Here is a 14,832-nt window from a genome sequence, read left to right as displayed (position 1 = left end):
AACTAAATTCCATGCCCAAAAGTAGAATGCAAAATTTATTTCTTAAATTTGCATGTTATTTTATAACCTGTTAAGAAGACCGAGGATAATTCTCTTCAGTTTGGGAAGGTTAAAAATAAATTAGTCTTAAATAAAAAAAAATAAATCATCTTTTAAAGTTACTACTCATTAAACAAAATCTCTTGGTTTAGAGGATTCATTACACTTAGCAAATACATAGATATAGATATATCTTACCACTGAAGGTCCTCTATGTATGTGTTGTAGAAGCTCAAATAAGTGACCAGGATGACATTATGGATAATCTGCCTTCTGATTTAAAACTATTTTATTTATTTGACACACTGAGATCACAAGTAGGCAGAGAGGCAGGCTGGGGCGAGGTGGGGAGGTGGGGTAGCAGGCTCCCTGCAGAGCAGAGAACCCGATGTGGGGCTCGATCACAGGACCCCGGGATCATGACCTAAGCTAAAGGCAGAGGCTTAACCCACTGAGCCGCCCAGGCGCCCCTGATTTAAAACTAACTTGAAAAAATTTTTTAAACCTGTAAATTTGGCATCATGTGGTTTTCCTCTTCTACGAAAAGAAAAAAAAAATTCAAATATGCTCCCAGTTAGGAGAGGAAAAAAAAAAAAAAAAACTAAAAATCTCTTTGAATGTCTGCTCTATGCTAGTTGATTTTCCTGCTTTTTTTCATATGTCACTTCTTTAGAAAGTCCCTAATCATAAAGTGGGGGTCTAAGTAGAAGTGTATTGCTATAACTTATTTTATGCAAAAGTTTTGGTCAAAATAGGAAATACCACCTTCCTTATTTTTAAGAATGAGTTTATTTTTGTCTCTGCACTACCACCTGTCCATCCCGGTGCACCCTTTGTCAACCTTAGGGAAAATCTGATTCCATGTATTTTGTGACATTTAACTAGAAGATGGAGTATTAATTCCATAAGGAATGTATCACCTGATTATTTTATTAGTGATTTGTGTGTAAAGTGTTGCCAAAACTGCCTGAATATTAATTAAGAATAAAATAGTACGGTACTAATGAAATCCAAAATCTAGATGCCCAGAATTTTTTGCATAAATTCTGATCCGCTGCACCTCATTTTTTTCACCAGTCATAAACTATTGAAAATATCTAGGAAGGCACATTGCTTTATTAATTATGTGCATAGTCACATATACCCATTCATAGCACATGAATATAAATTTGGCATAGTACAATCTACATTTGACTGGGACTCCTTCTGAACTGAGTGACATGCTCTAAGATTATATAGTTAAAATGGATAAAAATATATGTTTATAAAAAATAAATTATAAAAAAATGGCTATATCTAGAAAACCAACACCCAGATGAAAAAGTCATAGAACATAATTTAAAACCTGTAAAAATAATGTTTACACTTGTGAAATATGCATCTTTATTTGAGGGATGGAGACGAATTAATTAGAACTTTATTTGGACAGCAGGGAAAAGTTGGAACCCACCTGCTTCATTAAAAAAAAAAAAAAAAGAAGCCTTTTTTTCCCCAAAGTTCATTGACTAAACCCATTTTAAATTTCAGATGAACTACTAACAGTTTGACTATAAATTGGTGTTTAGCAATTCCATGGAAGAAGTCTTCCATATACTGTGATTTAACAAAATAAGATAGGAACATTTCCAATGCAGTTGCTCCCCACCCCGCACCCCTCCCTGTTTGACAGTTAAGCAGAGACCTAAACTTTCTAATTACTGCTGTTGCCTTAAACTGCTTGGATTTTCAAGCAATACTTATTTGGAACTTCTAGTATATGTGTTGCCGAAGCGAGCACCTTATTTGGAAATTCTAAATACTCCTCTTACTTTTGGAGATCCCAGTTTCAGAAACTACTTATTAATTTTCTCTCAGTGTTAAACATTTGCTAAGATGGTATGGTTGTATTTTCAAAATATAAAACATATCAAATAGCACCTTTGGAAACTGTTCTTGCAAAATTAACTTGTCATTGTGTAGAAAGGTAGAGATGATTATAGCATTACTTGTTTATTTAAACAAAATATTTTAAAAACAAGGTTGTTTTGGTATGTATAAGTCAGTTTGTAGAACTTTTATCCTAGAACTTGTATTTTACCCATATAGGCAGAGGGAAAGTCAAAGTTGAAATCTCCTAATTTCATTCCCTTCCCTGTTAAGGTGGTGGTATTTGGAAATGGCTAATATTCAGTAGGAACCTTTTTAACCTGGAATGTTCTATGTGACTATCTTATCCTTTGGGGTTTAATCCTTTTGAGAAAACTATGGCCCACCTACCTCCTCAGAAGTTCATAAATGTCAGGTTAAGATACATATTTACCCAAAATAGGACATACATAGTACCAGACCTACTTAGAATTTCATTGTTGTCCCACTGTTGTCCATTTATATGACATAAGTATATCAAACTAAACAGAAAGAGAAGGTAGTCATGAAATTTGTCAAAACTTTTGACTTTGGAGCCATTACAGTTTTAAATGTATTGAAATAATCAGCCCATATTAATACAATGATATAAAACCACTAGCATTTATAGCTCAAGTATTTAAAAAGTAAATGGAGGGGAACCTGAAGCCTCTGTCTTCTTCAGCTCAGGTCATGATCTCAGGGTCTTGGGATCAAGCCCCACATTGGGCTCTCCACTCAATGGAAGCCTGCTTCCCCCTTTCTCTCTGCCTGCCTCTCTGCCTACTTCTGATTTCTCTCTGTCAAATAAATAAAGTCTTTAAAAATACTTTTAAAAAAAAGTAAATGGAAATCTAAAATGAAAAGTGACTGCAAGTTAGATCTATATAATCAGAAACTGCAAGAAGTCAAAAAAGACTAATCATGATTTATTTTCTATTATATTGTGAGTTACTATAATAATACAGAAGTAATTACATCTTAAAATTTCCACATAGCTCCTTTTGGGGGGATACTATAATTTAAAATGTACCTTTAATTAAAGGAAATCTCCCTGATTTTGAAAAGAAAAGTCTAAGTTCTCTAATTTTAATATTCAGTGTTTCATGTGATTTAAAAAGTAGTATATTCTTTGAGCCACCATAGCTATTTACTATAAAGTCATCAAACACCTACAGGTCACAGGGCACATAAGTTATAAGACTCGAAATTTTGTGTTTGCTTTGGAGGTAATTCCTGCCCTCAGAGTGCTTCTAGTCCACATGTTTCATTCTGCTGTGTCAGAGACTAGGGAAATTAATGAAGAGAATGGCAAGGAGAAAGCAGAACTTTGGCAAGTAGTACAGGACAAATCTTGACCGGTTCACCTAGAAGTACAAAATCTTGTAATAAATTGCCCATTTTTTAGTAATGGTTCGCTATGTTCAGAATACATATAGTATTTGTCAAATCAACCTTAGCACCAAAAATTTCTTCCAAATCTAAATAATAATAATAATTAAAAAAATTAACATGAAAGAAAAAAATGTAAAATAATTTGATGGCCCATGTCCTGAGTACTCAGATCACTAATAATTTTAAGTCTTTGAGCCTGTTGGAATGTTATAGTGACAGACATAGAGTTTTTAAAGGTTTTCAGCTAAATGAGTAAAATTAGAATAAAATTCACAAATAGAACTCGTTTCATCTTCTGTGACACTGCCTTCCTTCCTCTGGGGGATTTTGATGTGTTAATTTCAGGGGAGAAAAGTTGTTTTCTAATGATCACTCTTTTTGTATTAGAAAGTAGTGGTTTCATGTGAAACACTCGGATAAATTTTTTAATGAAAAGCAAAGTTACCAGACTATTGGAAAATGCTATGCAATTACATTAAAACCATAGACACAAAATTACAGGGCAGGAATTCGCAAATGGATGAAAAGTAGCGCTTAGAGTTGACTTGGAAACATGTGGGATTTGACCAAGGGCCTGCCTGCTCCATGCGCCAGGCTCTCCCGGAGCGCACCCAGGCGCTCCCGGGCGCTTGCAGCCCAGACGGTATCCCCCTGGCCCCCCGACTCACGCTGTGCTTTCTCACGGTCTCTCGAAGGTACCTACCAGGGCCAGTGGGCCGGCGGCATGCGGCATGGCTACGGCGTGCGCCAGAGCGTGCCCTACGGCATGGCCACCGTGATCCGCTCGCCGCTGCGCACCTCCATGGCCTCGCTGCGCAGCGAGCAGAGCAATGGCAGCGTGCTCCACGACGCCGCGGCCGCTGCTGACAGCCCCGCCGGCACCCGCGGCGGCTTCGTGCTCAACTTCCATGCCGACGCCGAGCTCGCGGGCAAGAAGAAGGGCGGCCTCTTCCGAAGGGGCTCCCTTCTCGGAAGCATGAAACTTCGCAAGTCCGAATCCAAGTCTTCCATCTCCAGTAAGCGCAGCTCGGTCCGCAGCGACGCGGCCATGAGCCGCATCAGTTCCAGCGATGCCAACTCCACGATCAGCTTCGGCGACGTGGATTGTGATTTTTGCCCCGTGGAAGACCACGTCGACGCCACCACCACGGAAACCTACATGGGCGAGTGGAAGAACGACAAGCGCAATGGTTTCGGCATCAGCGAGCGCTCCAACGGCATGAAGTATGAAGGCGAGTGGGCAAATAACAAGAGGCACGGGTATGGCTGCACCGTGTTTCCTGACGGCTCCAAAGAAGAGGGAAAATACAAAAATAATATTCTGGTCCGTGGAATAAGGAAGCAGCTTATACCAATAAGAAATACAAAAACTAGAGAGAAGGTGGACAGAGCCATTGAAGGCGCACAAAGGGCAGCGGCCATGGCGAGAACCAAGGTGGAAATAGCAAATTCAAGGTATGTAAATGTAGGGTGGGTGGTTGTGCCTGGTCCTTCAGAACAGGGGGATATCAAATATTATGTTTGTCATTCTGCTGGTAACGTCACCAAAGAGCTGCCAGAACCAAAGTTAGAGAATGATGGAAGTGCAGGGGAGCGGGTCAGAAAGGTACCTGCCCTGTTCTGAAACGTCATCATCACAAAATGTTGAAGGCACATTGAGATCCCCTTCTTGATGCAGATTACTTCCCTAATACTTAATGGCTGGTCACTCAGACCCTGTGCCCATTTTCAGGAATTCAGAAAGTTACTTCCAGGGGTGGTTTTTTGTTTGTTTTGTTTTATTGAGAAGGCCTCAAAATCTAAATACAGCAGAAATGGAAAATTACAAGACCAAATCTTGCATGGTTCTTTAAGACAAAGCTCCCGTCCAAGTTAAGGAGGGCACTTGTGGTGAGTCCTGGGTGTTGTATGTTAGTGATGAATCACTGAATTCTACTCCAGAAACCAATATTGCACTGTATGTTAACTGCCTAAAATTTTAAAAGTAATAATAATTAATAAGTAAAATATCACTGCAAAAAAAAAAAAATGAAAAAAACCAAAAACCTCATCTCTGTGGGAGTGGCAGAGGGATTAAGGCTCATACAAAGCACTGCGTTCTATGCAGGAATGGTTAGATCAGTGCCGTATTATAAGGAAAGGGGTGGGGAGGAACCCGACATGGACAGATGGGACTGTCAGTGTGCCAAAGTTGGAAGAAAGTAGAGCAGTAGAGAAGGGATGGAGTGAGTAGGAGAAAGCGGTGAATTATAGATTGAGAAGTGGGGTGTATGTGGGCACAGAAGGACTATGTGTCTGAAGTTTTACCATTAATAGCTGGGTTCAGGGATCCAGCAAGAGGGTTGGAGAAATCTATTGGGAATAGAATTGTCTTCTTGTAGACAAAAGAGATGGTTAGAAATGGGAAATGTTATTTTGGAGCTTATTTACTGGCCATCGACTGGCCACAGTTTTGTGTGACTTGAGGCATATGTCTTTTCCTGCTTCAGTCGTATTTTCTCGTAGAAGTAAGCCTTCTTTCAAAGCCACAAAATATTAGCATGTCTTCCATTTTTATTCTTAGGGTTGAATAAATAGACTCTCCTTTGCTTTGGCTGAACCGTATGAAATTATTGATAATTGGACCTTTTGATTTTTAAAAAATGGCAATTTCATGTGGTTCAACTGAATACTTTCAGACTTCGGAAGTGTCTATTAAAAAAAAAAACTTTTATGGCTTCTGTTTACTTCTTAGTATCTGAAGCACCACTTGGTCTTTTTTTTTTTTTTTAAATTGAGGTATGTATTAAAAGTCTTCAGGATTTCCATCTTTATCCCAAACTCATCCTGCTTTAAAGTTAATATTGTTTGCTGATCAGCACAGACTTTCAGGAAGGGTCTCACCTCTCTTCTCTGTGGGGCATCCTTTATTTTAGATCACAGTTTTTCCAGATCACCAAGCATTGTATTACTTGCTTTTCAGTTTGCTTGTAGATGGGATTCTTGGCACATCTAATCTTACTGGCCTCTCAGGCTCTCAGCTAAATTTTAGAGCTAGTGGTATACCTTTGGTTATGTCCTGACCTCTCATTTCAAATGTACTTCTGGATTCTTCCATTTGTTTTCCTCTTAGAGCCTGGTGACCTAGTAGAGGCAGTTCAATCTTGGCAGATGGAAAGTGCACCTGCACAGAACACTAGCAAATGACTTTCTTAGACTTGCTTTAATTATTGACTTTTATGGTTTAAATTGGAAGAATCTAAATAATGAAAGTGAAATGCTTATAATGCAAGGATCTGTGATTATACTAGTATCATAAAACTCTTAACCCAAGTCCTAGCCACATCCCCTCTGTTGAAAGTCTTTCAGGGATAGTAATGTAGTTTGAGAGTACTGTATTGCATGGTTGATAATCAACAAATGCACTTTTAGCCAGTTAACTGCCTCATTAATATTTCACTTAGCTCTTTTGCAAATGCTCAATACCTTATACTAAGTGAAATAAACCAGTCACAGGACAAATATTGCATGATTCCACTTAAATGAGGTCTCTAAAATGGTCAGACTCCTAGAAACAGAGTAAAATGGTGGTTGCCAGAGGCTGGAGGGGGGCGGAAATGTGGAGCTGCTGTTCAGTAGCTCTAAAGTTTCAGTTAAGCAAAGTGATTGTGCCTGTAGCTAACAATGCTGTATCGTGTACATAAAAATTCGTTAAGAGGGTAGATCTCATGTGAAGTGTTTTAACCAAAGTAAAAAATTTATACTATTTGGATGATGCAATAGACAAAATACTCAATAGACTTTTATGTCTGTCTTTTACTCTGTTACTCCTCTTTCCAGATTCCTTGCTTTAATAAATACTTCAGATACAGAGTTTTGCTACTTCTTTTTGTAGAAAGTAACTGAAGGACCGACCGTCCCCTTTGGTAGCTCTGAGCTTAAAGTTCTACATTCTCTTAAAAGCTTTTTTGGGTCACCTGGGTGGCTCAGTTGGTGACTCTCGATTTTGGCTCAGGTCATGATCTTGAGGTGGTGAGATTAAGCCTCCCCCACCCCACCCCTCAGCAGGGGGTTCTGCCCTCAGCAGGGAGTCAGCTTGAGATTTTCTCTCCCCCACTCTCCCTTCCCCCCAACCCTACTCTCATAAATAAATCTTTTAAAAAGTAATAAATTATTAAAACTTTTTTTTTTTTTTTAAAGAGAGAAAATCTTCCGTTAAGGTTTTGGAGATTGCTGGCTGGGGAATGGATTTCTTGCTATATTATCATAAACCGTGACTCTTGATAATACCTGAGGATCTGCTTAGTCCTTCCTGGACCCTCCAGGAGTTACCATTAATGTTTTGTTTCTAAAAAATAGCAAAAGTTTAAGAATGTAGGTGACACCCTCCTCTTGGTCCTGCCCCAGTAATGGCAGAATAACAACTATAAAGTCAGGCTCCTGGCGGCTGCAGCTCTCAAAATCACGCATTCACCACTAGCAACAGAGGGAGATGGTAATAGTCACTCACCAGCTCAGTTTGCCACCCAGATAGTGCTAATTATTATTCTGTTGCTGTTTTTTTCTTAGTTTGTGGAGAGTTTTTGTTGCTTAAGTCTCAGGAAAATGGATCCATTTTTGTGCCATAACCCTGTGTTATCTTGAAGCCAAGCTTCAAGTTAGCCCTGAGAGAAAACAATGGTATCCTCCTCAGGGAAATCAAGAGACATGGAAACAACCGCCTTTGGCCCAGAGATTCAAAAAGGTCTGTGGACCTTTCCTTTGCTTTTTGAAGAGAAAGTGGTGTATCTCAGCAGGAAACACACAGGAGGCTTATTTCAGAAGGTGTATTATGGGCCCCTGTTTAATTCTTACCAATAAGGGAATGTGAGGATCGCATAACAGTTAGTAGATAATAGAAATAATGCAGCAAGTAGAGAATTAGTAGATACAGATCATTTACTAGCAGGTTAGCACTTAAAGAGTGAAAACTCTAAGGGAGACTAATAATTTGCTGACTTTTGTAAGTTTTCTTCAGGTTTCTGTTCTCATCAAGTATTATGTCTATTAGATGTAACAAAATGTTTTCTTCCCTTCTTGTCTTGGGCCTGTGGGTAAAAATCATCCCCTGGAATTGCGAAAATGTATCAATCTTGTTTTTAAAAGAAATGTTCAAGAGGTAAGGGAGCAACTCTATTTCAGGCCCCTCACATTCAGAGGCAAAAACCACAGCTCTGCCCAAGATGACCCTACTTTGCCTGTTTCGAGTACATTTCTCGTTTGGTCATTCTAACTCCATGAACTCATCTCCAGTCATTGCCTAAGAGATGTTCAAAATACTGGTCCTTGAGAAACCCATTTTTTTTTTTTTTTTTTTTAAGATTCCATTCATTTATTTGACAGATCACAAGCAGGCTGAGAGTCAGGCAGAGAAAGAGAGAGGAGGAAGCAGGCTCCCCGCTGAGCAGAGAGCCCGATGTGGGGCTCGATCCCAGGACCCTGGGATCACGACCTGAGCCGAAAGCAGAGGCTTTAACCCACTGAGCCACCCAGGCGCCCCGAGAAACCCATTTTAAGGAAGAATTTTAAGGTGAGGCATTTGGTTGAGGTGGCCAGTAAGTTGCCCTTAGAGAAGCATACTTCGGTGGAAAAGAATAGATAATTTAGAAAAGGATGTAGACAAAAGAAGAGCTTTGTAGACTCTGAGCCCCAGAGGACATGATTATTGTGCTAAAGGATGGAAGAAGGCTGGTGACAGGGATGGGAGAGAGCTGGCCTCAAGCAGTTGAGAACCACAGGCCGGCTTCATTGTATCACATAGATGAGAAGGAGGAAAGGAAACTGAGAGCGTAGAGTGGACCACCACCACCGTTCTGGGTCTGTGGAGGCCTCACTGAAGCTGGGAGGGTGTATGGCTGGACTGGCTTCAAGACTACTGTGAAGCATCAGTGACTGCTTCTCCCAGTCTCCCCCAGACTTCGGGCTCTGACAGCAGCACTGAGACAGGTAATGTTGAGAGGGAGCCCGGTAGTGTATCCAGCCCAGCCCCCACCCCGTTGGGCCCAGTACAGATATAGTTGTACAGGGGGATGGAAGCACCAGATCGATTATGGAGGCCTGAAGCTCAAGGGACCTGGGGCACAGGTGAGCTTGCTGCACCTATTTTCAGAACTAGGGATTGGATTCCATGTTGCCAATTTTGGAATTTAATATTTAAAAAAAAAAAAAAAGACACTTTTTTCCAAAAACCCTACATATGTACCATAGTTTTCTTCTAAAAAGATAGAATTCCTGGGGTGCCTGGGTGGCTCGGTGGGTTAAAGCCTCTGCCTTCAGCTCAGGTCATGATCCCAGGGTCCTGGGATCGAGGCCCGTATCGGGCTCTCTGCTCAGCCCGGAGCCTGCTTCCTCCTCGCTCTCTGTCTGCCTCTCTGCCTACTTGTGATCTCTGCCGTCAAATGAATAAATAAAAAAATAAAAAATAAAAAATCTTTAAAAAAAAAAATAGAATTCCTTACCACTCAACCTCTTTCCTCCTGAATGATTCAGCCACAATGGCTTTCCTTCAGTTCTAAGGGAAGTCTTTGCTTGTCCCTTCCCTCTGCCTGGCGCCCTTGCCCCAGCTAGCCCCTCGAGCTAGCTCCATCTTAAGGTTTAGGCATCAAGTCTCTTCAAGGAAGGTTTCCCTAAGCCCACAACCTACCACACCCCACTGGCACCCCCTTCCACCTAAGTGCCCATTTGTCTAAGTTGTCATTGTATTTCAGTATATTTTTTGTTATCTCTTTCTCCAAGTAGATCAGAAAGCTAGACCCTGAAGGCAGCTTTGCTCGCTTTTATGCACCCAGCAGCTAGTTTAGATCACGGCGCTTTCGTAAGGGCTCTAGTAAATATTTGATGAATGAGTGAATTAAATTCTTACTACTTAGGCTGTAAACATTCCCAGGGCTTCTAATTCTGTTTTCTTGGACATTTATAAACCCAGCTTTAAAGGAAGGAAACAGTTCTTGTAAATCATCATGTTATAATCTGGTAATAATCAAGGAAGTAGAGAAAATGCAGAAGTATGTTGTTACAGGTATGCTTTTCCTTAGCTACATCAACATCAGTGAAGAGTCATTACCAAGGCATGGCTGGGGAATAAGAACTTGAGGTTAAGCCGAACTCTAATCTCCATTCTTCGTAGGGATGAGCTGGTCCAGTGACACCTGTGAATCCTTTCCTTAAACAGATACAGAAACTCCAGGAAGCCAACTTATACTCACTATAAAAATATTAGCTCGGGGCACCTGAGTGACTCAGTGGGTTAAAGCCTCTGCCTTCAGCTCAGGTCATGATCTCAGGGTCCTGGGATCGAGCCCCACATCAGGCTCTCTGCTCAGCACGGAGCCTGCTTCCCCTTCTCTCTCTCTCTGCCTGCCTCTCTGCCTACTTGTGATCTCTCTCAAATAAATAAATAAAATCTTTAAAAAAAATAGCTCATCCTACCTTTTTGACATCACTAAAATATGTGATCAGTCAGAACCTAAGAGCTTGCTGTTTTTTTAAGAATCTGTTTTTTAAGTTTTTAGCTATCTTTATTCCCTTTTGAAGGTTTTTTTTTGCCTTACCCCCGCCCTTTTTTTTTTGGTCATTTTTCTTGAGCTCAAATAACAGTGTTCAATGGAACGGTTCCTTACAAGATTACTTGACTTGATTCACACTTCACTTATTAGTAATTAAAACCCAGAGTCAACCATGAGTCAGTGCACATTACAGATCCAAATTAAACTTCTACCAATTTTAGGGAAAAATCTCAGTCTCTGCCAAGTTATTGTGAAGGGCCAGAAATTTGAAATTCTTAAATTCATTTGGACAAATGGGTTCTAGTTCTCTTTGGCAAATCAAAATTCTGGTTTATCCTGTTTCTTTAATGTTAGTGTCCTACCCTCTCTTTAAAAACAATTGTAGATTGTCTTTTCCATTAATTCTTTATTTCTTCTACTGGGGCTCTGGTGAATGTTCAGTTTTTAGCGTAAGTGATTTTTGCAGGGAAGTTGAATTTTTATGTAATATCCTTTAAGCCATTTTAATGAAGAAGCTGTTAAGTAGGTAAAGAACTCTGGAGGAAAATCACCTAAAATGTGGGAATTCAGTGTTGAGGAGAGCATTAACGATTTTCTTTAGTTATGCCTCCTGTGCTCTTCCAATATGGGCCTTTGCTGCCTGTCGCACTCTCCCACCTGCCCTCGCCAGCCCTTCTGTGAAAGGCTTCCAGGGTTTCGGTCAATAAAGCTCAGGCTGAGGTGCAGAGAAGTTACTGTGAATGGGGATTGAGAGTTGCCCCTTTCCTCACAGGAGGGTTATCCTAAGGGTTGAATGAAAAAGTGGGTATCCCAGGGGTTTGTGTGTGAACTGTGAATCACCATATATCTAGTTCATATTTTGGAAAATGTGTCCTTCATAGAAGTATCGTTCCCAAGACTGACCGTTGATAGATGACCATGAAGCCAGACTGCGATAGACGTAAAGATGGAGGGAAGAAGGAAAAAGAAAGGGAAGGAGGCTTGGGAAGTAGAAAGAAGAATAAGCAAAAGGAAGGGAATTAAATCCATCCGTGTGAAGGGAATTAAATCCTTCACCATCAAGTGAATGTATATCAAGATTCATCCCCTTTCCAACCTCAGATCTGTGTGAAGTCGATAGGCTATCAACGGGCAATTATATTTTTTAAGGCTGAAAAGGAACTGAGCAAAGAAATGGCCCATGTGTTTGTATCAAGCTATGCTGGGGTAATGTTCTGAAGACAATGTAGGATAATAAAGATTCTTATCTTCCTATTGTGTAGGTACACTAGCATAGGTCACTGTTGTCTTTTTTATATTACAGTTTTTGTATTGCACATAAAAATTTTGAACACGTGTTTCTCCTTTTTACCAAAGAATGCCCATTTCCCACAGGCGAGAGTGAAGCGTCTGCTCTAATTGCCTTGCATTCTTGTCCAGCTGTTTAAGAAGAGCTGTACTTCTCTGTTTAAGGGCCCAGGATTTCGTGGGCCAAGCAATCACTGAGGCTTTTCTGTGTGGGTGTGCAGAGGGAGCAGCTGAAACCAGAAAGATACTGAGGCATCTGCTCTTTCCTGCCCCCAAAGAAGGGGTAAAGCTTGGATGGGATGGTACTCCAGAGGCACGATGGGAACATGCCCTGCTTCTGTCCTTCAGCTCTGAGATCACGGCACCTCATGCTTAGCAGGTCATTACACATAACATGGGAACATACTGTGTTATGGAAGCCTTGTAAAATTTTTTTAGGGTATCTTGTTTCTGAAGACCTTTCTTTAAAAACCCTTCATCCAACCCTCCCAAGTCCAAACCCATTCAGAAACTGAGGCCTTTTGGGCTGAGGGGGTTGTGTTTTAATGATGAACAAGTAGGTTCAAGCAGTACAAATTCAATGAAAATGGGTCTTATGCCATAATAGTGGGAGAGTCACAGTTATCCAGACTTCTGGGCCATTAAAAACATACTTTTTTAAGCCCTTGTTCATGTAGGCATGTCTCTCCACTTTGATTAAGCGGAGAGCATAAGGAGAAGATGCCGTCTGTATATGGTGTGAATGGGATATGAGGTAATGTTGAATTCTGCAGAAAGCTACTTGGCGAAAACTGGCTGCAAAGACTGGAGGGAAAAAGCAATGTTCCAGGGAGATAATAAGCTAGGTTTTTGGGACACATGTTGGCCTTGTTTTAACTATAGAAATCTGAGTTTGCTTAGGCAGTACAAAGTGCAGCAGGTTCGATCTCATTTATCTCTGAAGCATGACATGTTTCCAGATTCTGTAAATCTGAAGAATTAAAGCAGCAGTTACTTTCCAGTATAGCTTCCTTGGTAATGAAAGCCCCCCTACTGTGTTGCCCTGAAAGCTAAAGGTGTGAGATGGCGTTCATGTTCCATCCCGTGTACCCCATACAACTTCTCGCCTTGACCTGGAGATACTCTGTTTTCGGGCAAGTGGCAGAGTTCTGTGCCCTGCTAACATAGCTGGGGGACTTCTCCGAGCCACAGCTGCCCGGCAGCCAAAGCACCCCGCTCACAACTTTCCATTATGGATTAAGCTGACTCTGCCAATCTCACTTTACTCAAGACACCAAACTGGACGCTTGCAAGACTAGTGCCTTGCAAATCTTTGAGATGCTTTTCTTATTATAGATGAAATATGAACATTGTGTTTGGGAACAGGATCCAACAAATGCCAAAGGTATTTATGTAAGTCATTCAGCTTTAGTACAACAGCCTCTTGAGAATAAAACCAAATAAGCTTTTAATAATTTTGCCCCTTCCATTTCAGGTGGCGTTTCACATTTATTTGTATAATATGCTCAATTCAAAATAAGCTTCTTTATCAGGAATTTAATTAATATGTAAGGAATCAAGATCACCTCCATAAGAGTGCAACTCTTTGAAGTCAAATCTTCTTAGGATTTCCCTATGTGCCAAAAGAAACTTATTCAAGCCAAGTAAAATACATTAATTCACTTTCTAGCATTTTTAAAATAGTTGATTGTGCCAGAGATTAACAGATAACTTCTCTATATTTTTGTTAGTTTTTAAAAACTTCTGAATAAGGTTAAAATTTTGCTGAGTTTTGCTGTCTCGGGTCCATCAAGCTTTGATCTCAACTGGCTTAGTCCGGAGATCCCTCTCTGTTTAATTTTTTACATTGGTGTTGGAGCTTTTGGAATTAGTATTTCAGGATTTCCTACATTCACTTCCATCCATTAGGGGAAAGGTTTAATATTCATGTGGGGAACCTACTGGTCAAAACGTGTTGAGGAGAAATCCCACAGAAGCTGCAGTTCCAGGTTCAGGAGTAGGATTGGAGGAGCCATACCTGCCCTCCACCGGCCCTTATTACTCTTTCCCACCTCTCCTGCTCATCCCAGTGACTGGACAAGTGGTTGAGCTTTGACTGATAGATTACCTTACAAAGATGCAAATGCTATGGAAGGGTCGTTAATTAATACATTGATTAACACCCTGGTCTGGACTTGCAGAAAAGACGCTAGGTTACCAGCCCAATTTATAAGCCCGTGAACTGATGACATACTATGTAAATGTAAAATAATGATCAAGATCCAGTCCTTTCTGTCACAGGTTAGGAGAGAGAAGAATGCAGTTACCACTCCCAGCGATTGGCCCCTTGGTCTGAGGGTAGGTAGCACATAGGAGAAGCTTTATCACAGCCTGGGGCTGGAGGCATGATTGTAGAGGTGGTATCTAGCTTCAAAGCCAGGGACGCCTGGGTGGCTCATTGGTTAAGCAGCTGCCTTCAGCTCAGGTCATGATCCCAGGGTCCTGGGATCGAGTCCCACATCGGGCTCCTTGCTCGGCAGGGAGCCTGCTTCTCCCTCTGCCTCTGCCTGCCATTCTGTCTGCCTGTGCTCGCTCGCTCTCCCTCTCTCTCTCTGACAAATAAATAAAATCTTTAAAAAACAAAAACAAAGGATATGTAAGTGTCTTCCAGAAAAAGAGAAGGGTGCAAAGGATAATGGTCTACTTATATTTGGGGTACTATAAA

At 40.8% G+C, this 14,832-nt stretch overlaps 1 protein-coding gene across 4 annotated transcripts in view; it reads left to right on the top strand.

The window, feature by feature from the left end:
* Window positions 1-14,832, top strand: part of JPH1 (junctophilin 1) — a 90,663-nt gene that overhangs the window by 2,130 nt on the left and 73,701 nt on the right. For all 4 annotated transcript variants that reach the window (XM_059394742.1, XM_059394741.1, XM_059394740.1 and 1 more), the window contains exon 2: window positions 4,014-4,773. In XM_059394742.1, the coding sequence (XP_059250725.1) occupies window positions 4,014-4,773 (760 nt within the window). The remainder of the gene's footprint in view (window positions 1-4,013; window positions 4,774-14,832) is intronic.

The sequence above is a fragment of the Mustela nigripes genome, chromosome 3 (assembly GCF_022355385.1).
Source record: "Mustela nigripes isolate SB6536 chromosome 3, MUSNIG.SB6536, whole genome shotgun sequence".
NCBI classification, from domain to species: domain Eukaryota; kingdom Metazoa; phylum Chordata; class Mammalia; order Carnivora; family Mustelidae; genus Mustela; species Mustela nigripes.
Note: the sequence above shows the minus strand (reverse complement) of the source record. Positions and strands in the feature narration are given on the sequence as shown.